The sequence below is a fragment of the Saccopteryx leptura genome, chromosome 1, assembly GCF_036850995.1.
Source record: "Saccopteryx leptura isolate mSacLep1 chromosome 1, mSacLep1_pri_phased_curated, whole genome shotgun sequence".
Taxonomy (NCBI): Eukaryota; Metazoa; Chordata; class Mammalia; order Chiroptera; family Emballonuridae; genus Saccopteryx; species Saccopteryx leptura.
In genome coordinates, this window is record NC_089503.1 from 154549313 (window position 1) to 154573686 (window position 24374).

The 24374-nt window shown below is 35.4% G+C and overlaps 1 protein-coding gene and 1 pseudogene across 2 annotated transcripts in view; both read left to right on the forward strand.

Moving 5' to 3' along the window:
* The window catches only part of HCN1 (hyperpolarization activated cyclic nucleotide gated potassium channel 1), a 338266-nt gene that overhangs the window by 193073 nt on the left and 120819 nt on the right, over positions 1-24374 (forward strand). For both annotated transcript variants that reach the window (XM_066377963.1, XM_066377973.1), the window contains exon 3: positions 7876-8037. In XM_066377963.1, the coding sequence (XP_066234060.1) occupies positions 7876-8037 (162 nt within the window). The remainder of the gene's footprint in view (positions 1-7875; positions 8038-24374) is intronic.
* Positions 4515-4631, forward strand: LOC136389805 (small nucleolar RNA SNORA31; annotated as a pseudogene).

Sequence of the window (24374 nt, forward strand, 5' to 3'; positions counted from 1 at the left end):
CTATTATTAGCAATATGTTATGTCTAAAATCAATTATTTCCCAATCCTCTCTAAGAAAAACAATGTTATGGAACTATCATTTGAAATCATTCACAAGAGCTAGGCAGAATTCATAAACCATTGCTAATATGTTTATTTGCTTTTCCCCCTCTTTTCTTACACACACACACATTCACACACACACACGTTCATACACACACATGTTCATACACACTATGTAGCCAATTTTTATTGTTTTCTTGATTATCATTATCTACTGATTACTAGACCAAGAAAGAGATTATTAAATTTTATATTTAAAATATTTTAAATTTCAATTTTGAGTTTTCAAGATAAGATTTGCTAAAGAAGAATTTCAAAAAAAGTCAATTTTATTTATTAAATCAATACTTTCATGCTAACTTCATTCTAAAATTAAGTATGTGGTAAGCATCAAATAGCCTTCACACAACCATCGTTAAAGTTTCAAATATATGTTTTTTTTATATTCTTTACTTAAATATTTCAGTGGTTGTACGATTTGTACATGTCTACATTTATAGCCACCGGAAATTTGTAATAGAAGAATAAACATTGTTCTTAAATAGTTTAGCTCTAATAAACTTCAATTTTTCCAGAGTACTCAAACATCAAATAAGTCAAGTCATTTTCAATTTCATTTGCAATTAGATTTTGCCAGTGTGCAAACTATGTACTAAAGTAAATAATGCATTTGGGGGGTGGTTGGGCTGCTCTTTCACTTTTCTAGAGGGCATTCTCTAGTGAACAGACATTCTGCTCTACCACATTGTCCTCATGAAAGTTAAAAAAGAGATACTCCATTTCTCTAAGGTACTTAAAGAATGTGCAGATTTGGGTATATTCATTTAACAAAATGCAAGCTGTTACAAGCACATTTGTTTCTGACCTATTCCCGGCTTGTCAGCTGATAAGCACTTGATATTCAAAGGAAAATGCGTCAGTTAGGTACTCATTAGCACTGACCCATTTATGCAGATTCATGGTCAGTTGAATAACTCTGTGGGTGAAAAAATATTTGCTGAGTACCATCAACGCTGTCCCAGCAGGCATGGTGCTGCCCAGTTTTCAAGGTCTGTCCTCTTACGGTCTCCACTATCAAGGCTCCCTATCACTATTCCCTACCAAAAATGTGCAAAGAACACATGCCATAGTACTTCCCATTTTGCTTATATTTTCTTGCTAATGCATGGTCATTGATTTTTCTTGAATTAGTAAAGCTAAATAAAGAGCAATTTTACCTAAAGACATTTTTGACCTAAGTGTTTAGGTATATAGAATTAAAGTATTCTGTAAAAATAGATATGATTAGAAATGGCTGATAGATTATATGGTAGCAAAGTAATGAAGCTTTCATAGATTCTAATAGTCAAGGAAAAAGCTAGTTAGCAACTAGCTTTTATTTAGTTTTTTACAACTAAAATATCAAAAATTGCTTTTTAAAAGTTATATGTATGTTTGTTCAATAAACATGTAGACATGATCAAAATAACACATACACAATCAGTTGTACTTTATTTTTTAACGGGTGAATAACTAGTACATTCAGGTCTGTAGTTGTTAAACTATGTAAGCACTGTTTAGTGTAGTCATGTAATCACATGTATATTTAGAGTGCCAGTGATAGAGTTCAAGTGAGATCTGTGACGTTTCAAGAAGAATGCTCAGACAGATGTATGTATATTTTTAAAACTTTAATCCTCCATTTGTGGAAGTGAAGTCACCCTTGAGTGTCTTTATACCCCCTACACATGTGTGAAGGGGGAGAGGGACAGAGGCTCAGAGCAGCTCTGGCAGGAATCCGAGTTTGCACCAAATAGTAAGGGAGCAGTGCCTGTAAACAGACAACCACCTGTGACCCTCGGGTGGGCGGGGTCTCAGCTGTCTCAGAATCTGGGAGGAGTCTTTCTGAGCAGCTGAACTGAACAGGCCATAAAAGGAAAAAAGAATTAAGAAAGTACCTGGGAAATGAAGATTCTCTTTCAATTTAAAATGCTTCTGAGTACTTGAGAGATTTTATTATTTCTAAATATTTGGAAGATGTTAATGAGTCTGATGGAAAAGTAAGCAAGTGATTATAGCAATTTGATATTGCCACTACATCTAAGAGTATAATCAGTAGGCTAATATTACATGGTTTTATTATTATTATTATTTTATGAATTCATTTGTACCGTATTTTACAAAACTATTTATCCACAACAGATGGGGAAAAAGCTGGTTTTCAGCAGGGATTGAGGAAGTCTGAACTAATTGGGGTTTTGGAGGAGAAAAAGATCAGATTTATATCAAAAAGATTGGTAGGGATTTGTTTTGAATAGAAGACATATTCTTTAGAGACTAGGATAAAAAACAAACAAACAGAAAAGCTGCAATTTGTTTGTTTGAAGGTATGGGAGGACAGAGTTGAGGACATTTAAACATGTCTGTTTTCTCTAAAAAAGATAAAACTTTAAGCTAAACCTGAGAAGAATAGTCATGGGTTTGGGGGAAATGGGAAGAGAAAAAATACTGGCCAAGGGCCTCAAGTCAGGTTGCTATCCTTTAAAACAGCGGTTCTCAACCTGTGGGTCGTGACCCACAGGTTGAGAACCGCTGCTTTAAAAGTTTTAGTAGCCACCATCTTCCTTCTTTCTCCTGTAATCTTCAGTAGCTCAGGTACAGGAGGTGGTCCTTTTGATTGATCAGAAGTTGACCTTTGTAGTGAAAAGGTGATGAAGAAGCACCATGTCCTTATGCTAAATGGAGGTGTGTGGTGGGTGGAGATTGAGATGTTGTTAAATATCAGAAATGAGGTCAAGGTGTGGGTGGAATAGCCAAGTAGAATGAACCCTAAAGAATGAAGAAGTTTTTTTTATGCAGCTAGACAAGTAATTTTCTGAAAGTGACAAAGGGAGATGGGAAGTTGAGGGCACTGCCATCAGAACCCCAAACCTGTGGAACATGGCGAGACTGAGCCAGCTCTGGTAGAAAGCTCCTGGGGAAGCTGATCTCTGGGGAGTGCATGGTGGGGGGCTGAGTCTCAGGAAAAGCAGAGCAAAAGAGGAAGAATTTTACGACCAGGCTGGGTATGTAGAAAATTCATAGATAATGTAGGTGGAGTTTTGGAAGGGACAATGGAAAGAAGAATCCAGGATAAAAGTGCCCAACAGCGTGAGGCCCTGACAACAGGGGTGTGAGGTGAGGGAGTAGACCATTGCATTTGGACTGTTTACAGAGGCTTCTAGGGGTGAGAGGCCCAGGTTGTTGACATCTCTGAAGGTAGGGGTTGGTCATTCTTAACCAAATCCAGATGGAGTAGGGGACTAATAAAATTAGCCCAGTGACTATAGTCATTGGTCAGTATTCAGAGAGAGTACTCTTCTCCCATGTACCATGTTAAACCTTCAAATAAGGTGTTTTTAATTAGATTTATTGGGGTACAGGTGTAGGTGTAAAGCTCAATACTACACCATCACCCCAAGCAAACAATGTTTATCCACATTTTGTATGTAAAATTTGGTAAATTAATCTGGATTATTTTCAAGGTAAGAATTGTAGAAGGTGCAGTAAGATTCTTAAAATACTGATTTACCATTGATTAAGATGATAATATATATGGAATCTTAGATATATGTTAGCCGTGAAACAGAGTGAGCAGCTGAATGTTTGTATTATTATTGTCAATATAGCAGATAGACACTTCATCTAAAAGATGTAACAAGTTATGCAAGTGCAGATTTACAGAGAGAAACAAAAATATTCCCACCTTGTTTTACGCCTTAAAGATGAGAATGTTCTTTGTCCAAAGAGCCACTTCTGGTCCATGTGATATTTTTTAACAATGCTTTGCTAAAAATTCTGAAGGTATATTTGTAACATTGAACAAATATTGACATAATAAAAGCATATCTAGTCTATAAGTGGTCCCAATCTGTGAAGTCAAAGACTAAGGACAGATCACTGCCTGCTATGAAAAGTGTTAAATTGTTCTTGACAATTTTTTTTGTTAAGTAAAACATGTAGTTCAAATAGTTAAGTATTATTGATTAAGGCCCACTGATTTCATAGGTGGTTTATTGGAGTGAGAGACGCTTGAAACAGGATATCAACAAGGAATGTAAAAACATTTGGAAAGATCTCAACTAATTTATGGATATCTTCCATGCAACATTTTGGGGTTTGACCTTTTAGAAACAGAATGGAATATGCATTGCACTGGGGAAAATATTACCAAAAATTTACATATATAATGAACAATTCTGGAAATGTTAGGGCAGGATTAGGGATTCTGAATCAAATTATCTTAGAGCATCATTTGGTTTTGGAAAGTTAATTAGCTATCCTATCTGGAGTCAGTGGATTCTAACTAAGCAGAATTCTAGAACTATAAAAAGAATTGAGGGGGAGTTTGTGACCTGATCTATTCTATTCTTTCTGAGTGGGATAAATGTAAAGCATGGTGCTTTCCACTGACGTATTGTGGTCTAGTTTTTCATGAAAATGAAATTAAAAAGCTGCTTTTAAAACTTATTTTAATTCCTCTTTTGGTTTGCACAAGGATGCGAAAGAAAAAATCCCTGTGCTTTCTGTCTGTCTTCGTGGCAGCCCAGATTGAATAGGGGACTACATCTGCAAAAAAAAACAAAAACAAACCCAAAACTTATTTTAATTCCTTTTTTTTCAGTTGACTCTTAGCAGTACCACTTAAAAGTAGGTTGCCAATGATCAGAATGACCTCTTTCCGATATTCACACCCTGAACATTCAAATCAGGTTTTGAGTTAAAGCACTAAAAAGATAGAAAATAATTAATTTTTAGTTCCCTGATATAAAACACAGAAGCAAATCTTCACACTCTTCAGATCATGAAGAGGTTACTTGTGTTATTATTGTTAAGCACCTGCAACGTTCTCACTCATTCATTTAACAATTTGCTGAGTGTCATCGGTGGTGTTATTTGGTAGGAAGTTAAGTTTGCAGGAAATAGTATTAAGATAACAGAGTTAGGGATTTGTCACTTAAGGATGTTTACCTCTGGAAAAAACAGAAAATATTAATTTATCAATAGTATGGTCAGCTTGACCAGGAAGTTGAGTAAAGTTGCATTACAAGCCACCCTTACACAATAAAAAGTTGTAGCAATGCATAAATTAGGTCAGATGTTTACTTCTTGGGTTAGCATATCTATAGGTGTCTGTGCTTTAAACAGGGTCACTAATAATCTTTCCACGGATGGTTATGCCTGTCAGACTGTATGACTTATAAGAGCTCAAGAGACAATCAGATTGGGCCCTGGTACTACACATGTTCATGTGTGTATGCTTCAAAATTAGCACTTCATACATTATTATGTTCTTCAGTCAGGTAGACAAATCAGGGTGGAGATACATGGATTTGACTATTGAAAATAGCCTCTGATATCTACCAATGTCATAATAGCCAACTTGCTTCTGCCTCTTCCAAAGTTAGATTTTAGGCTAGCTCCAGAAAGTGAGATCACATTTGAACACAATGTTAAAAGGTCAAAAGGGGAAACTGTTTATGAAATTTATTATGTGAGCTGTTACTGAGCACTCCCTATGGTACACTTAGTGAATAAATGTTGGACTGGCATTGTATGCTGTTGGGAATGGAAATGGGGTAGGGGCACAGGCTGAATTGTAGGGATTGTTCTGTTACAATAGGAATTCAGCAATCACATAGAGGCACACACAAGGAGAAATAAAACACAGAAAGCAAAGGCAACACTGTGTTTTTATATGTTATTAAAGGCCTTATTTCTTCAATAACTTCCTTTATAAAAATAGTGGTTACGTTTCTCTGCAAAACATTTTGGAAGTAATAGGGTTTTCTTAAAGGAATTGGTGAATATTCACAGTATGTTATGTTAATTCAGTGAATAATCCCTTAAAATTTCACAAAGAAAGTCTAATCCCATAAAAACAAAGTAGAAAATTCAAGAGTCAGCTTTACTAAGAATGCCCTAGTCCTCTATCTCATTTCAAATCTCACTCTATAGTCTGATAATTGAATAATGATTGCTGTCTGTGTGCTCATAATTTACAGACTTTGGCAGAGAGTTTCAGATTTTTATTTTTACTTTTTTACCACAAAGTATCACATTGAAAGGTGATTAGATTCTTGTTTGATTCAGAAGTTTATATGCTGTAACTTTTTCCAACAATGCAATACTTACCCAAAAGACATACTGAACTATTTTGGCAGGAAATATTTAGGCATAAATTATGTTCAACTGTATTACTTTTAATAAGAAATATTAATGAAAATGTTGATACAATTTCTTTTCACAAATTCAGTGACCAAGAAATATATAGCAGACAATAATATCAAAAGGACTTTACAGTGGGTTTGCCAAATACAAAAAAATTTTAAAAATAACTCAGAGGAAAATAAAATTCTCAGTGCCTTAAATAAATTATGTGTATAGCTTTTTAAATATAAAAATACATGAACTGTTACCTTGAAATCTAGGACCCCAAACTTATTTTAAAGTGAATTCAGACCAGTGTGTACATTTCTACAAAGCAAGATTTTTTGCCGCCTATAATTACTGTGTCAAAAAGAAAGATTGTTTAAAAAATGAATTGCTAGTAGAAATGTATCAAAATGGAAAACGTTTCATTGAAGACTGCTTTGGTGATTTTATAACAGTAAAACTCCAACAGTGCTGCTGTTTTAGTTCTGCGTACTTTAGTACACATCTCTTAAGAATCACAGAAGTGTGGTGGTGCAGTGGATAAAGTGTCGACCTGTAACGCTGAGGTCACTGGTTCAAAACACCGGGTTTGCCTGGTCAAGGCACATACGGGAGTTGATGCTTCTTCCTTCCTGCTCCTCCCCCATTCTCTCTCTCTCTCTCCCTCTCTTTAAAAAAAAATCAAAGGAATTTCTTTACAAAGATATGGTCTCTAATTCAAAATATAAATTTTGTGGGGCTTTTTTCTATTTTTCAGATAATTTTGAAATATCTGTTGTCAAAAATAAACTTTTTTTGGTGAATTATACAAAATGTGATTGTAAACATCTCAAGGTGTTTTGTCTTAGTATTTAGTCATATTTATTGTTTTTATGAACCTATCACTAAGAAAGGTTCATAGGAAAGGAAAGCCTGTACCAATATAAGTAGAAATGATAGTTTACTTTTTAAAAACCATATACATTTCTGTACAACAGTTTTTAACCAAATCCAAGGAACTGTTCTCTCAAAGGTCACTATTCTTGTTCAATGTACACAATTGAAGAAGTAGATCTACTCACATAGTTGAAACCTAACTGCAATTAATTGTCAATCTTTATAGTATAGTTACACTCCCCTTGTTAATATTAATGGTTTTTACTCCTTAGGGATATGTGTGTGTGTGTGTGTGTGTGTGTGTGTGTGTGTGTGTGTGTGTGTGTGTGTTTGGCCCTTCAGTGAGCCCATTAACTCAATAAGGAATGAGGAACGGAGGAGAGGGTGGTCATCACTTGTGAATGTTGCTAACTTGTTTTAAAGCACTTTACTAAAATGCCAAGAACAGTAAAGGAAAACCACTGGCAAATTCAATTTTTTAAAAAAGAAAACTATTGGCAAAACCAATATTTTTTTAAAAAAACATGACCTGTCTATGGAATGTATCGATGTGATTGATGGTCGTTCTCCGTGGGAAACCTGCCTTGGCTTTCATACCATAAGGAAGCTGGCGGGGCTCTGCGTCATGATTCAGGCATGCAATTCTGTGTCTATTCACAATAGTCCTTCCCAGGTTTTTATTAAATCGATACTCAGTGACTACAGACGGACGTAGGGAGTATCCTTGACTTTTTAAAAAAGTTTTTTTCGATTGCAAGCATTCTTCTGTGTTTCGGTCCACAGATTTTCCACATGACGTATGATCTGGCCAGCGCGGTGGTGCGGATTTTTAACCTCATCGGCATGATGCTGCTGCTGTGCCACTGGGACGGCTGCCTGCAGTTCCTCGTCCCGCTGCTGCAGGACTTCCCCCCGGACTGCTGGGTGTCGCTGAACGAGATGGTCGTAAGTAACGCGCCTGAGGGCCCACGCTGTGCTTTCCACATTGTGCCCCAAAGTTCTGGGTGTTGCTGTGAGAGTGAATTTCTTTTTTCCTCCATATATGTTTAGAGAAAACTTCATTTTTCTCCCAGGAATGTAAAATCAGATATTATTATTATTATTATTATTATTATTGACAACAAAATTTCATTTATATGAAATGTTCCTGGGAATGTATAGGTGACAGCATCGATTTTTAGATATCTTAGAGTATATTGAGGCATTTTATTTTAAAGGGATACATACGAACATAAAATAATAGTACAACGTTCTTTTTAAAAAGTCTCCTTAGAGTAACTTATTTTTTCCAAGTTGATTTTAGCGTGTACTCTGTTCAAGACATGCAACTCTAGGCACAGTTAACATACAGAGACGTGTCACAGTGGAAAAGAAAATAAGATGTGCAGAGCACGCAGTATTTCAAATAATACTTCTCTAAAGGGAAAACAAGGGAAACTTTACAACGAAGATAGCCTTTGCACTTTACCTTAAACAATACATAAATATTTTTAGAAATATGTAAAGTATAAACTTGATTTACAAACCTAACTATATCTACATTCACATTAAGTTTAAGAGCATATGTTTTGGTTTACATAGTGCAGCACTCATAAGGGAATTGAAGCGCTAGTGAATATGTTATAAGTATACATTCACAAATATTTGTTCTTTTTATGTAAGTTCTCAAATTTGCTTCTAGCATTACATTTTATATCTTTATGTATTTCTTTGTTGTTTTTGTTTTGTTTTGTTTTGTTTACAGACACAGAGAGAGGGATAGACAGACAGGAACGGAGTGATGAGAAGCATCAATCATTAGTTTTTCGTTGGGCATTGCGACACCTTAGTTGTTCATTGATTGCTTTCTCATATGTGCCTTGACTGTGGGCCTTCAGCAGACTGAGTAACCCCTTGCTTGAACCAGCGACCTTAGGTCCAAGCTGATGAGCTTTTGCTCAAACCAGATGAGCCCGCGCTCAAGCTGGCGACCTCGAGGTCTTGAACCTGGGTCCTCAGCATCCCAGTCCGACGCTCTATCCACTGCACCAATGCCTGGTCAGACTATCTTTATGTTTTTTAAATTAAGTTTATTAGGGTGACATTGGTTAATAATGTTGTATAACATTCAGGTATATAATTTTAAAATACATCATTTGGGTATTCAATTCTGTGCTCATTACCCATGGTCTAGTCTCCTTTCATTACTTTATATTTGATCCTCTCTACTCTTTTATCCCATTCCACCCACTGCTTCCTTGGTAACCACCATTCCATTGTCTGTATCTATGAGTTTGTTTTTGTTTGTTTGTGTGTTTTTATTTTTTGTTCATTTGTTGCTTTTTGTTTTCTATCCCTCACGTGAGTGAAATCATATGGTTCTTTTTTTTTCTTTTCTTTTCTTTTCTGAAGCTGGAAACGGGGAGCGACAGTCAGACAGACTCCCGCATGCGTCCGACAGGGATCCACCCGGCACGCCCACCAGGGGGCGACGCTCTGCCCACCAGGGGGCGATGCTCTGCCCCTCCGGGGTGTCGCTCTGTTGCGACCAGAGCCACTCTAGTGCCTGGGGCAGAGGTCAAGGAGCCATCCCCAGCGCCCGGGCCATCGTTGCTCCAATGGAGCCTCGCTGTGGGAGGGGAAGAGAGAGACAGAGAGGAAGGAGAGGGGGAGGGGTGGAGAAGCATATGGCGCTTCTCCTGTGTGCCCTGGCCGGGAATGGAACCCAGGACTTCTGCACGCCAGGCCGACGCTCTACCACTGAGCCAACCGGCCAGGGCCCGGAAATCATATGGTTCTTGCTCTTTCCCATATGACTTACTTTACTTAGCTTGATACTCTCAGGATCCATCCATGTTATCACAAATGGTAACACTTCACTTTTTATGGCTGCATACTATTCTATTGGATATGTTATGGCATCTTTACCTGATTGTTGGTTGAAGGACACATTTAACAGAATGTTATCTATGCATTCAAATAGCCTTTTCTCATGTATGACATTTTACGGCAGGTAAATTTTAAGAGACTTTCACAAAAATTTAACTTTAGCATAAATCCAATTGCTTCTCCTTTCTCAAACTGTTCTATTATTAATTTCTTGGCTTGTTATTTTAGAAATGGCATGATCATCTTAAGAATATACACATTTCCACTTAGCTAACTGAAGCAAGCTAATCAGAGAAAGATAAGTGCCATATGATTTCACTCACCTGTGAGATCTAATGAACAAATGAATAACAAATGGAATAGAAACAGACTCACACACACCAAGCACACTGACAGCTGTCAAGTGGAAGGTTTAGGTGAGGGAGGTAGAGGGATAGAGCAAAAAAGAACGAAAATAAAACCCCTCATAGACATGGATAAGAGGGCGGTGATTGCCCGGGAGTTGGGGGGAAATGGAGGAGGGAATGGGGGGATAAATGGTGATGGATGAAGACTTGACTTGGGGAGAGGTGAGCACACAGTACGGTGTACAGAGATGTGTTGTAAAATTGAGCACCTGAAACCTGTATCATTATGTTAACCAGTGTCACTCCAATAAATTCAGTTTAGAAAAGAATATACATTCTTTTTCTCCTAATAATAATTATAGCTCAGGCTTTGTATTTGAAGGAAAGGGAGGTTCACATAGTGACATTTTAAGAACTATCGTCTATTTTTCTTTTTTTTTTTCTTCTCTCCCATCTATTTCCTCCCCCTTGCTTCTCTCTCTCCCTCCTTCTCTTTTACTTCCTTCTTTCTTCCTTTCCTCCTTCCTTTTGGAACTGATATTTGTCTGGACCTCTCCTCCATTTCATTCATATCTGCTTGGGTGGCACTGCTTCACAGAAGTCTTCCCTGGTCACCCTAGCTAATGTATCACCAAATTCATTTATCTTTTCTATTTAAAAAATTTAGCATCATGCATGTGCACACACACACACACACACACACACACACACACACACACACACGTACATTTATTATTTATGTTTTTCTGTATCTCCTGCCCCCACCAGAATGTAAGTTCTATTAGGTCAAAGAATTGCTCTCTTGCCTCGGTCCTTTCTCTCCAGTGCTGAGAACAGTGCCTAACACAGTAGTTTGTTGAGCATCTGCAGGCTATTTGAGAAATGTCCTATAGGGGAGATTCTGTATCTTAAAAACAAAGCAAGGAGTTTGATCAGCTCACTTTTCAAATCTGTGAAGTCTCTTTGACTATAGATCTGTCACTTTTATTTATCACCATAGAATAGCAAAACATAAAGACAGTATTAAAATACTCTGGAGGGGAGGAGAAAGCAACAGATCTGTAATGACTGAGTGAATGGTACAAAAACACTACTAACACTGCTGCCAAAAGACAATTTATTATAGGCACCAACTAATATTTAAGATTTCAAATAATTATTACTTTAAATTTTCCTATGTATCTTTCAAAAAACAGCAATTGTCTTTATCATAAAAGTATTGTTAGGTATCCATAAAGTGCATATAATTGAATGATATAATGCAGGGCAATGCACTTATTATATCTAGTGATTAACAAAGAAAATTTTTAATACTTTGGTAACTTTTCTTTTGAAGTGTCTGCATGTGCTCATTTGTGGATATGTTTAATATAATATCATCAAACCTTTATTATGGCTTAGATATCATGAACTAGATATTTCCTGAATTTACAATGTGTTTCTTGGATCTTTTATTTTTGGCTGGGGGTTTACTTTTAAAATTAGATTATTTTCATAAAAGATAGGAAACTTTGAAGTCTATGTTCAGTTGTAAAAACCAAAAGATATATGAAATTGTTATTGTGAACATTAGTGATAGAAATAAGATAAAAACCATAAAAAAGACATTTTTATCCTATAGAGAATCTTGATGGTGTCATTTGACCTTGGAGATATTATTGTCTATCCTAAAGCTATTGTGTTCTAGAAAACTTTCTGTCACAAAAAAACCCAAAAAACAAAACATAGCAAAGTGCATTTATGTACACAGAGTCATAAAGGAGAAGTGAAAATCAAATATAAGAAAAATGCCCCCCACATTTATATATCATGCTTACTACATACAAGTCTTGGTGCTTTGAAATATGCTAAATATGCTGTCTTATTTAAGGTAAAATAAGGTCATTAGGATAGGCACAATCCAATATGAGTGGTGTTTTTATTGAAATGAGAAATTAGGACATAGACATACACAGGGAAGAGACCAGGTGAAGGCATCATGAGAAGATGGCCACTTATAAGCCAGGAAGAAAGGCATTAGAAAGACCAACCCTGCTGACACGGATCTCAGACTTCCAGCCTGTAGAGCAGTAAAAAAATACACTCCTGTTGTTTAAACAAACAAAAAAAACCCCAACAGCAACAATAACAACAAAATGCTATTTTACTCAGTCCTTGTAGCAACAGAAGGAGGTAAGCACTATTATCCCCTATTTTGAGAGGTTAAACTAATTATCCAATGTCATACCAGTAGCACAGATTACAGAACCAATAATAGAAAGAAGGCCTATTCATCTGACCCCATAATTTTCATTCTCAACCACGTTAGAATATCTTGTATTGTACAGATGACAAAACAGTTAAAAGTAATTACAAAAGCTGAAACCTTTTGGTCACGATATACCACTTGCAGTAGAAAGTCCCTTGAAAATCACTATTTGAGCTGTGACACTAAAACATAGCAAGACTGACATGCGATGCAGATGTAGAAAAAAAAAATCAAATTGGGAAGGCAAAAACTGAGAAGCCAGACCAAGGTGAATGCAGATAATACTGGACAGTCTTGGTTATGGGATTAAAAATTATGCAGTGTCAATTTGACATTGATACTAAATTATTTATGATAAAGTTTAGCAAATTCCATCTGCCTTCTTCCTTTTTTATATCATGCATTTAAAATTAATTTTTTTAAATATTTTAAAACTCTCTTAACTATGTTTGCATTTATAGCTATATCTTTATATTGATATATACTTTAAATCTTCTTTAACTATATTTACATTTTTATCCAGATTCTTATCTCTACCTACATATCACTAACAAGTTATACATGTCCTATGACGAGAAACTGGAAGTCCATGTTATAACTATACTATAGCTTTAATGGGTAATTTGTTTAATACAGTTATTCTTATATTAACTATTTCTAATCTTCATTTCATTTCATAGACGTAGGTCCTCTCAGCTATTTTCAGTTTTGTTTTTTTTGTTTTTTTTTTTACAAAGACAGAGAGAGAGTCAGAGAGAGGGATAGACAGGGACAGACAGACAGAAATGGAGAGATGAGAAGCATCAATCATTAGTTTTTCGTTGCGCATTGAGACACCTTAGTTATTCATTGATTGCTCTCTCATATGTGCCTTGACCGTGGGCCTTCAGCAGACCGAGTAATCCCTTGCTCGAGCCAGCGACTTTGGGTCCAAGCTGGTGAGTTTTGCTCAAACAAGATGAGCCCGCTCTCAAGGTGGCAACCTCGGGGTCTCAAACCTGGGTCTTCCGCATCCCAGTCCGACGCTCTATCCACTGCGCCACCACCTGGTCAGGCTTCTTTTCAGTTTTTATAAATTCCTCACTAAAAGAATTCTTTAAATGTTATTTTTTTAGAGTCAATCTTTATTCATGGTGGGTTACTCGAATTTGGGAGGTAGGAGATAAGACTTGCAAAGTACTAGGTGAACGGGGATAGTTCTTGCCCCACATTTGTAATATTTGCTTTTGTTTTATTCAAGAAATGTTTCAATGATAGAATTGTATCTGAATGAAAAGTTTTGGATTAGTCAGGTAATTAATGTCTAATATAATTAATTTTGAAAATCTTATCATTCCCATGATATTTTGTGACTATGATTCAGGTGTACCATGCTAAAATTGTCTTAGTTCTTTATTAAAGAGAGTAAAGGTAATGGTTTTTGGTTTAAGTTACAAATATCATGAAATATTTACTTTAAAAACCTAAGAAAATGAAAACTATGACACATTTGAACTTGCATATTAATTTTGATGTAATTTAGGGAATGACTTTAAAGAATAAAAAAAAGGAAGATTGTAGCTAAATAATACTTTCCTAGAGCCATGCTTCTCTACTTGAAGTCTGTAAGTTTACTCTCAGGGAGCCCCCAAGTTTTCTCGCCAGTAATCTTGTAAATATTGGCAATAATTTGAAAGGTTTCAACATAAGCATATTACGCATCTAGGGCCAACTGAATGCCCTAACTGTGGAGTCTGGGTTTGCTTCTGTAGTTGAAGTGTGTTGTGTCGTGAGTTGTTATTTCAAAAATTCTGGCTTATGAATTAGCGAGTGATCCATTTATACCAAATGAAAGCTAAATGTTATATTAAATGTGGCACAAAATTTTCACCATAGACAAAGGAGAAATGAGTTGGAAAACTTAATCACTTGTTACATAGCACCCAGCTGTATTTTGTTTAAATACACATACTCTACAATAACTGTTACGGGGAAGCAATGAGACCTCGATTCTTGTCTTGCTTGAGAGAAGGAATTCAATCAAGAGACAAAGTATAGTAAGCAATGAAAGCAAGGGTTTTTTGGCCATGCATAAACACCATCAGGAAAGCCTGAGATTAGTTACAGAATTTAGGTATTTATGGGCTTAACTTCTGGGCTTTCTCATTCCCGTTTTTGTTTTCTTCTTCCTAGCTTCTTCTTCGCAGGTTTATCTGTCTTATTGTATTGCTGTGGGGCTGATACCATATCTGGGAACTGGAGACCAGCAGTCTGGGTGTGGCGAGGTAGACCCTGCGTACCTGGAATGCATGGGGGCAATTCACCCCTCCCCCTCCTTTGCCTGTCCCAGCTCATGTCTAACTAGCTACCTAACCTAACGTAACTAGTGCAAGAACAGTGATATATCTATATCATATGCAACTGTTTGGTTTTAGCAAAACAACATCACCCATCACAATTTTTTTTTTTTTTGCTTTGTAAATTTGCTTTTGTTTTTAACAATATAAGACCTTTAAGGATAAGAAACTTATTTCTAATTTTATACTTGTATTTAATCAAGTAATATCATAAACTATTTTAAGCCAACTTGATGGGCATGTGTTATGTTTTATTTTGTTGTGATTTGGAGGAATCTACACATTATTTCATGCAGAGAGATGCCATTCTAGAGGGCAGGTAACAGGCCTTATCTGTATCCACATGTCACACAGATCCTATGCCAACCTTGTGTATGTTGCTAATAAGATAAATATTAATTGTTTGTAATGAATGGATGATTATCAACAGTATTTAAAAATTACGTGTGTAGGAATTATTATATAATGCATTTTAAATGTTCTCCCTTGAATAGTTTCTTCTTTGAAAATTTGTACATTAAACCACATATTCAAAAATAAGTAATCAGCCTGACCAGGCGGTAGCGCCGTGGATAGAGCATCGGACTGGGATGTGGAGGACCCAGATTCAAGACCTTGAGGTCACCAGCTTGAGCGCAGGCTCATCTGGTTTGAGCAAGGCTCACCAGCTTGAGCCTAAGGTCTCTGGCTCAAGCAGGGGGTCACTCAGTCTGCTATAGCCCTCAGGTCAAGGCACATATGAGAAATCAATCAATGAACAACTAAGGAGCCGCAACAAAGAATTGATGTTTCTCATCTCTCTCCCTTCCTGTCTGTCTGTCCTTATCTGTCCCTCTCCCTGACTCTCTCTGTCTCTGCCACAAAAAAAAAAAAAAAAAAAAAAAAAGTAATCATTTGACCAACTCATGGGCAATATACACAAAATTCATGAAATCCAAATTCATGAGTTTCTAATGCTCTTCAGTTCTATATAAATAAGATAATATATTCCAGGAAAAAAAAAGATATATGAACCATACTAACCACAAATATCATAGAATAAAAGAGATATAAATGATCTGGAGGGTCTCATTAGTGACATCTGTGTACAGGAAATAAAGGATTTGGTGGAAAATCTAGGTAAGTACCCAATTCTCTGTTCATTCAAGTCGAAGTGGCAGGGACAGTTGCTAATAACCGAATAGGCACACTGGGCACATATCCCAGTTCTCTTGCAGTTGAGTGGGACCCTGTGATCATTATGGTGAAGGATCTCTGTACCATATTTTACTTGTAAGTCCAAGCATTACAAAGCTGGTGTGCAACCCTCAGGATCCTCCTGTGGCTGAGAAAGAGACCCCATGCCGAACCTGACAAGCTCAGGGAAAACCTGCGTGGCGGCCTTGCAGACTCCACACAGATGTCTGAAATTCAAGCTGCCTAACTAGAAGCAGTTTACGGTGGGCAGTCAGGTCCTGCGGTGGCATTTTTCTCTAAACCAAGGTTAGTGTTTACCTTGCTTGACCCTGTCTGTTTTTTGCATCCTCAATCATGTGCCTGATAACATGCTTTTGAAATGTAAGGGTCATCTTCTTTTCCTGTCCCCGTCAGGCATTCCACCAGAGCAGGAACCAACAAACCCCCTCCTAGTTATTGCTATCATGTAGATTGTCAGCTGTTCACTCTCTGATTCCTGCTCATGTAAAAGAAGTTTCAGTATATACACTTTCACTTTTATCCAATCCCAGAGACTTCCCCGCTTTGCTTTCTCCTGCCCCCCTAGTCTGTCACCAGTCAATTTCATGTAACCCCCTTCAGTCTTCCCCTTTGATTCTGATGAATAAAATAAATGGTGAAACCATCATTTTCCGGAGTAGTTTCTCAGTCCATTGAGACTTTGCTTCCCGGCAGTTGTCGACAGTTTGGCTCAAATAAACTCATAAAAATTCTTACAGGTTTGGAAATTTCTTACGTTGACACTCTCCAGAGATATGTGTTTTAACTTGTCACTCACTACATGACACAGCTCTTCCACACTAACTCATTAAGACAGCAAAATAGAAAGAAAAAATAAAACTGTCTGATTTGAATATAAAGACATGAATTTCAGAATTACATCTTCCCCGGAAATGTTTGTGACTTCAGACGAATCACATTCAGTTCTCTGTACTTGAGTTCTGAAATGAGTGTCTGTGCTTACTCTCTCACTGAGGCGGTCTCTCTGAGTGCCAGCCATGCCAGGCACAATCTCCCCGCGCCAGGCACTGTCTCTGGTCCTGAACAAACAACGGAGCATGAGACAGAAGAATCCTTGCCCTCACAGGGCTTACCTTCCACGAGATTTCATTCACACACTCTTTCTAACTGCTGAAAACTAGGAGGTTGTCAAAATGCGGACTCTACTCTGTAGGAACTGATAAACCAGCAGAATAGGAAAGTCATTGCGGAAGCCACTCATATGAATTTGAATGGAGGCCTTATAGGTACACAGAGCCCAGACTCTTCTAAACTAGGGGACTAGTGCTGGTGACACGTCCTCTCTTACTGCCTGCCAAGCCACGTACACTTGAAAATGCAGCTGTTCACACAAGCCTCTTTCTAAATGTTTTCTCCTGTAACCACCCAGACAGTACTTTCGCTTCTATTTCACACAATGGAATGCTGGTGCTGCCTCTTGGAGACTGAGATAAAGGCCACGAATAGCATAAAATAAAGGTTGGGAGACAGAAAATATTACTTTCAGCTGGTTTTGGATCAGGGACCTTCAACAGAGAGTGGGGACTGAGACACGTAGTCATTTCTCACTCAAAAACTGTGTCAGCCTCAAGCATGTGTGCTGGCGGGCTGAAGTAGGAAGAGCTGTTGGTGAATATCTACTTTAAGCGAATGACTTGAAAAATAAAAAGAATATGTATCATTCATGTGCAAGTTTTCATACGTAAGTAGAACATTGAAAACCAGGATGCTTAGATTATCTGTCGATATCCTAGCAGATGTAGGAAGACAAAATAGCTTTACTTTTTCTTTTATGAAACCCAATTACTACTTAGATAATGATTGATTAAAATAGTATAACTAACATCATATAACAAAGAAATGACCCTAAAACATCTTAATTGAAAATATATTTGTCCTCTCTTGAGGTCTAACAATGTATTTTAGATCTGTAATTCTATAAACTAGAAATTGTTATTATATTGTTGATTTTTTTTCTCAATAAAATGTATTACCACAGACTTTTTAAAAAGTCCTCACAAAAGGAAACTAATGTGCTGACAAGTCTATGTAGCTTTCCTAAAAAAGAAAAAAATGCATTCATAGGTCCTATGATTTATAATAACAAAGTAGGTCAGAAGCCTGCTGAGCATTGTAATTCTCCTTTGCCATCCAGTTTTCTGCCTAATAGGAACACCAGCCCAGTGACTGTTCTCTATTGGATAGACAAACGACCTCATCGCAGAAGAAACCATTTGCATGCTGCGTTAGTCCCTCTTAGACACTCACTCATTTATAGGAACAAACATATGCAAATAAGCTCTAGTATGGCATTTTGTTTTCAAACGAAATGTGCATTGAGACCTTTAACATGAATTATCCTTCCATATAAAGAAAGATAAAAAATATTGCTTAAATTACGTACTGACTATGAATCTATATTAAGTTGCCTTACCAGTACCAAGACCAATATATAAATTCTAAACATATTTGTTTTTCTTAGATAGACTAGCACTTAAATTTTAAGGAACAAATAGAAGAAGCACCATTGATGCCAACATGGATAATAATAATAATAATATCATAGGTAATTTAACAGATATTAAGAATACATACCAGAATCGTTAGCTGGTCTTCTCTATGCCTTGAGGACATAGAGATGGGTCCAGTGTGACCAACACTTAAATACTCTTCTCATATTACTAACCAGCTGCCTCAGAAACACGTTCCATCAAAGGAAGAGTTCGTTAACACCTGGCTTTCCTGTGTAACCTGCTGTCTGGTCCTCCATGAATAGAGTTATGAGCACATCCATCTGTGGGCTCATAATTGTATGAGCTTGATAATAATGAAAAATTACATAAGAAAAGTTAAGAATTCACCATCCTATCTTTGTAATTTGTAAAAGAATATATAACAATGAACCATAATATAGTCTCTGTATTCCAATAACATTTTCTAGGATATATCAACAAAATTTTGCTCCAAATATACTCTAAAATTAAAAAATATATTAATTATAATGTCTATTTACAGTGTCCACTAAAGCAATTGTATATAGTATACAGAACACCTGTGCTAGCCTTTGCCATTGTGATCAATGTGGCAAACTAAGATCATTATGCCTACAAGTTAGGGAATGACTTCTGGTAGAAAATATTTAATTTTAATTGTATTAAAATGAAGACATAATTCATTTTGGCAATCTCACTTTACCATAAACTATATTTTTGTCCTTTAGATGCTGTTTAAAAATTATTATGTTCTAAGTCCAGCTATTGATTTATATTTATATTTATAAAAATTTGTGTAGTTAAATGGAATTATAAGATGCTAGAAAAAATACTATTTCAGGTGGTACCCATTACTTGTTCCCCAATGCTCATAATTCTGATCTCAACTAAGTTATTAAATCTTGAAGAAAAAGAAAAAAATAAGTTTGGCACAGGTCAGTAAATATTAGGAAAATAAAATTAAAGATTTTATTAATCTTCAAATGTTGAAGTCATATTAATGACATCTCCTGAAGGTTATGATGCATTTTATTCATCAATGCTATTATTTATTTGTAATTTTTTAAAATTTATTTTATAAATTAAACCTTTTTAAATATATAGCTGTTTAGAAAAGTAAGAAAAAGAGATTAAAAAGAGTTTTATATAAGAAAACATGGCCATAGGAACTTTATAAATGATGCTAGATTCCATTTATACTCTGCTCACAAAAATTAGGAGATGTTTTATCGCTTCATATTCATTTTGAAGTATCCCCTAGTTTTTGTGAACAGTATATATAAAAATGTATGAGAATAAGATGTTGTAATGTCTTTTAATGTATATATCATTTAATTTATATCCTAACGCATGGTGTGAACATGCTAATTATCAGGATGGTTAACTGTTCTATAGGAATGAAGTCACCAAAAAATTTGAAAGTGAAACAAAAAGAAGGATGAACACGTTATCTTACAGGAAAATGAAAGAAGAGGGAGAAGTAGGAGATAGCCAAATAGCTAACACAGTAAAGGCAGATTGCTCTTCTTCTTGGGCCTGTTTGCCCCACTGCAGACATTCAATACTGTCACCAGGTATCTAAACCAGCTCTGTTTCTTCCAAAGGAAGAAAAACTAATACCAGTTACCATAACCAGCTGTTGCTTAAGATCCTAATACTGTTTCTTTTGTTAAGGAATATTCTTATTAAGATCTTTATTTCTCATCCAGTAAGTAAACAATATATTGTGGGAAACAATATGTTTCTACCAACTTTTTGATAATAACCTATTACAGAAATTCCTGTAACACCTATAACTTCTACCAAGTATCTGATATTTAGTATATTCAATTAGATACTTTTATTATTTGGTTCTTTATGCATCTGGCATTTTTGAGACATCCACTTACAACCATGATCAGCAAATTATCTATATTAAGTGATAAATAAAGAACCAATTACAGTGTCACATTTAACAATATTCTTTTACCTTTTAAAGGCCCTTTTATATGCAATAACTGATGAATAAATTATGACTTAAAAGAAGATATTCGAAATATCTGTCAAAGGTCAAGCAGAAAATTTGTGATAGAACTGATCTAAGACAACATCTAAATGATATTTAGAATAAGGAAAGATTAATGGCATTTAGTAATAGTTGAACGAAAGACAAGGAAGTGAATAGACCCTCCACATGGGATTCATGGAATGATAAATGACAGAATGTAAGTGGAATACTCTCAATTTTGAGTAATAATGTCTTCTGTGAAGGTGAACTATTTTACGCTGAATAGACTGAGTTAAATTTTAGGGAAATTGAACTCTAAGTCACTACATGAGCCTAGCCCCCTGGCCCATGTGAGCTGCATCTTAAGATGGTGGTAGCTTGAAGAAGGAATGGTGGCCTAATTGCATAGGACCTTTCACAAACCATAGCAAAGAACTGGTGGCTCATGGTGTAAGTAAATAATGTAAGAATTTACAAAGAAAAGATGAAACAAGGCTGCAAATTGCAACCTGATACATTGATGCTAATTCCAAACAAGACTCTGCATTAAATTATATAAAAAGAAATTATCTGTGAAAACTGAGGAAAGGCAGTGTCTGATCAAAACAAGCACTTGTTTAATAAAAGCAAGTCATAACAGATCACCCTTTTAAAAATTCTGTCTCTGTTTGTAGATAATGTATCATGGGAGAAAAAGAGGTTGATGAAAACCTTGTTATGTACATATACCAGTCCACTATTTCTTTCTTGAGATGAATGTTGGACAGGTATACACAGTTTATACAATGCTTTCTACAGGGTTATTCATGATACTTTATTATTAAATATTTGGATTAATAAAAAATTGAACTAAGTGGGTTAATAGCTGGTTGAGTGAGTGTTTTCTGTACCTACACCCCAAAGTGCAGATTAATAAATTGATATCAACATAGAAGATATTTAGTGGATATCTTTAGGAGATGACATCTTTTCAACAAAATAATCTGATGTCTTTTCAACATATTAATAATAGCCAGGTTGTAGGCACCAAAGATGCAACTAACAGAAAGCAAAAAAAAAAAGAGTGTTTAATATGCTGGATTGTAAATTCATATTCAAGAAGGTCTTGTTAAAAGGAAGGATGAACTAAATTGAACAGAATGGAATTTTTATGTGGCAGAACAAAAGGTCTTATGATAATATCGGAAAGAAAAAAGAAAAGGACAAGTACAAGATTCAGACGTGGCTCAGGCAAGGATTTGATAAATACACTGAGTTTTAATGCCTGTAATTTCAATTTATATCAATAATTAAGACACTACTCATGTTAACTAAGTAGAGAATTCTAAACAAGAATATTTTTACAAGAAAATATATTTAGTTTAATTTTGGGCATCCAATTATAAGACATTTTAATGCTATAAGCAATTATTTTCTGACCAAAAGATACCTAATTATTTCTTTGACATGTAAATGCTCTCTGGTAATCTGCTTTTATTCCTGAAATGATACTTTGAAACTAATTTTAAATTTTTTTGTATGTTAGATACACCGAGGACATTTTGACATATCAGTAATTACCTTGTTTTTTTGTGGCTCTTTTCTCAAAGAACTCAATTATTTAACAGACTATTTAGGTATTGAGAAAGCATTAAAGTGCACCGACATATTGTAAAGACCTAAGAAAAATGTGCCAGAAAAAAATGAAATTATGCCAAATTGAACAAAAGATTTAGTATTTTTACATATCATCCTTACAACTATTAGACAGTAAATGGAGGCTCCATGCTTTGCATTGCATTTTTCTTTGTAGTGTATCTCTTACTATGTAGCAGAATTTAGTTTCTATAACTATATCACTCATTATGTCAGATCACTGGTAAACTCTTTGAGAAACTTATATGTGTGTCACTCCTCATCAACAAACCATTAACATCTTGCCTTACAAATAGTCATTTTATTTTTATTACCAGTATTAAAAAAAGTCTTTAAAAGGATAAGAAAACTATCATTCTAGATTAAATTAATCATTTTTCAGTTTCCATATGGAGCACACTTAGAGAAAAAGATAGAATTATTGTTTAACTTGCAAGAAGTAAGAAGTTGCATATTTCACAATTGACTTCACCAAAAATCATGCCATCCTCAATATGATTGTAATGCATCTGCTTATAAAATTGCTGATTATATTTATTGCAATCAAGTTCTGGAAAACTGAACCCATAGCTTTCTAAAAACACATGTGCCTTTATTTAGAGATAAAACAGTAAATAAATTAATTCCTTCTCTCAATGAATTTTAATTTCTGAAATTATATTTTTTACAGGATGCAGAGCAAACTTTAGTGAGAAGAATGTTAAATCTAAATATATGAAATAAACAACCAATTAAACATCTGTAACCCATCTCTTTAAATAAAACACAACTAATCAAAGCCTTCAATGGCTTATTTTTTCACTTATCTCCTAATAGCTTGGTGCAGAAGACTTTAATGGCAAGAGAAATGGGGAAAGTATCTGAGATTTATTCTGAAAAATAATTCTACTACAGAATTAGTGCAGGGTTAGCCCAATTCAGTGCTCTAAGCTATGTTTATTTTTCTTTTTGTAGATACAGCAGTTGAATATACAATAGGGATCCAAAAAAATCTTGAATATCAAATAGCTATTTAATATAGTTTATAGTATTTTGTTTATCATGAAAAGAAAGAAAAATGTTTCACCAACTTTTGAAACCAAAAAATTCCCTGTTTCTATCAGGGTCAACTAAGTTAAGAAAATCAGAATACCTTGTTCTCTAAAAATACTATCTGGTATATAAATTTGATGACGCATAGAAAATTCTTTGAAAAGCACAAGACCACTTGGGACCATCAGTGAAATTAGCTTTTGAAAAATAATTTGAAAAAGAGAATGAAGTCACTTGGATCCAAGGGTGTTACCCACACATAGTCTAATCTAACCAAACCGATTTCAAAATGGATAGCAAACTTAAGTGCCTTCAGGGACCAATCTGATAATATCCATGTGTGAATCAGACCAAGTGTAAGACAAAAATCATCTGCTTGCCTCTGGTGGCTAAGCCACACCGATGCTCCTCAAATTTAGCCCATAATTATCATATGCAAATTAATGCCCAATGATCCCCCAAAATCCAACAGGCCATTAGTTTCCAGCTTCTGAAATTAATCAAACAACACATAAGGTTGAAACCAGGCATATAAGCTTTGTCACTGCAAGTATTATTCTCCTTCAGACTCAGGCCCTAAAGAATTTCTCCTTTCTCTCCCATTTACAATGGGGAGAAAATCAATTAATGAAAGGTACCTGAAGAAAAAAAAAGAAAAATTAAATTTGTCCATATCAGTGGCTCAGTCTGGACATATCACACTGCTGACATTAATTAATTTTTTTACACAAATCTAACTGGTTTGGAAATTTGTCTGATAAAGTATCAAACAGCTATGATTTGAAATAGCTGGCCTAGACAAAATACATAAATAAAATTTGAAAAGGCAATGGTAATTCAACACTGGTCATGAGTTTTTTGTTGTTGCAAGGAGAAAATTAATACATTTGCAGTTATAAAAAATGGTGAAAATTCACCATGCAGAGTCTTCTGAGAAGGATTTAAATGACATTGTCTTCTTCATGTATATTGCCTACTGCTGAGAAATACCTGATGAATGATCTATTAATTAATAAATCAAGATCTAGAATGTCCCTGCAGCGACAGCCATAGTTACATGACTCAGGGGACCTACAATTCAAGCTTTACATTCTAAATATTTCAGGTGAAGAAGAGCTTTAT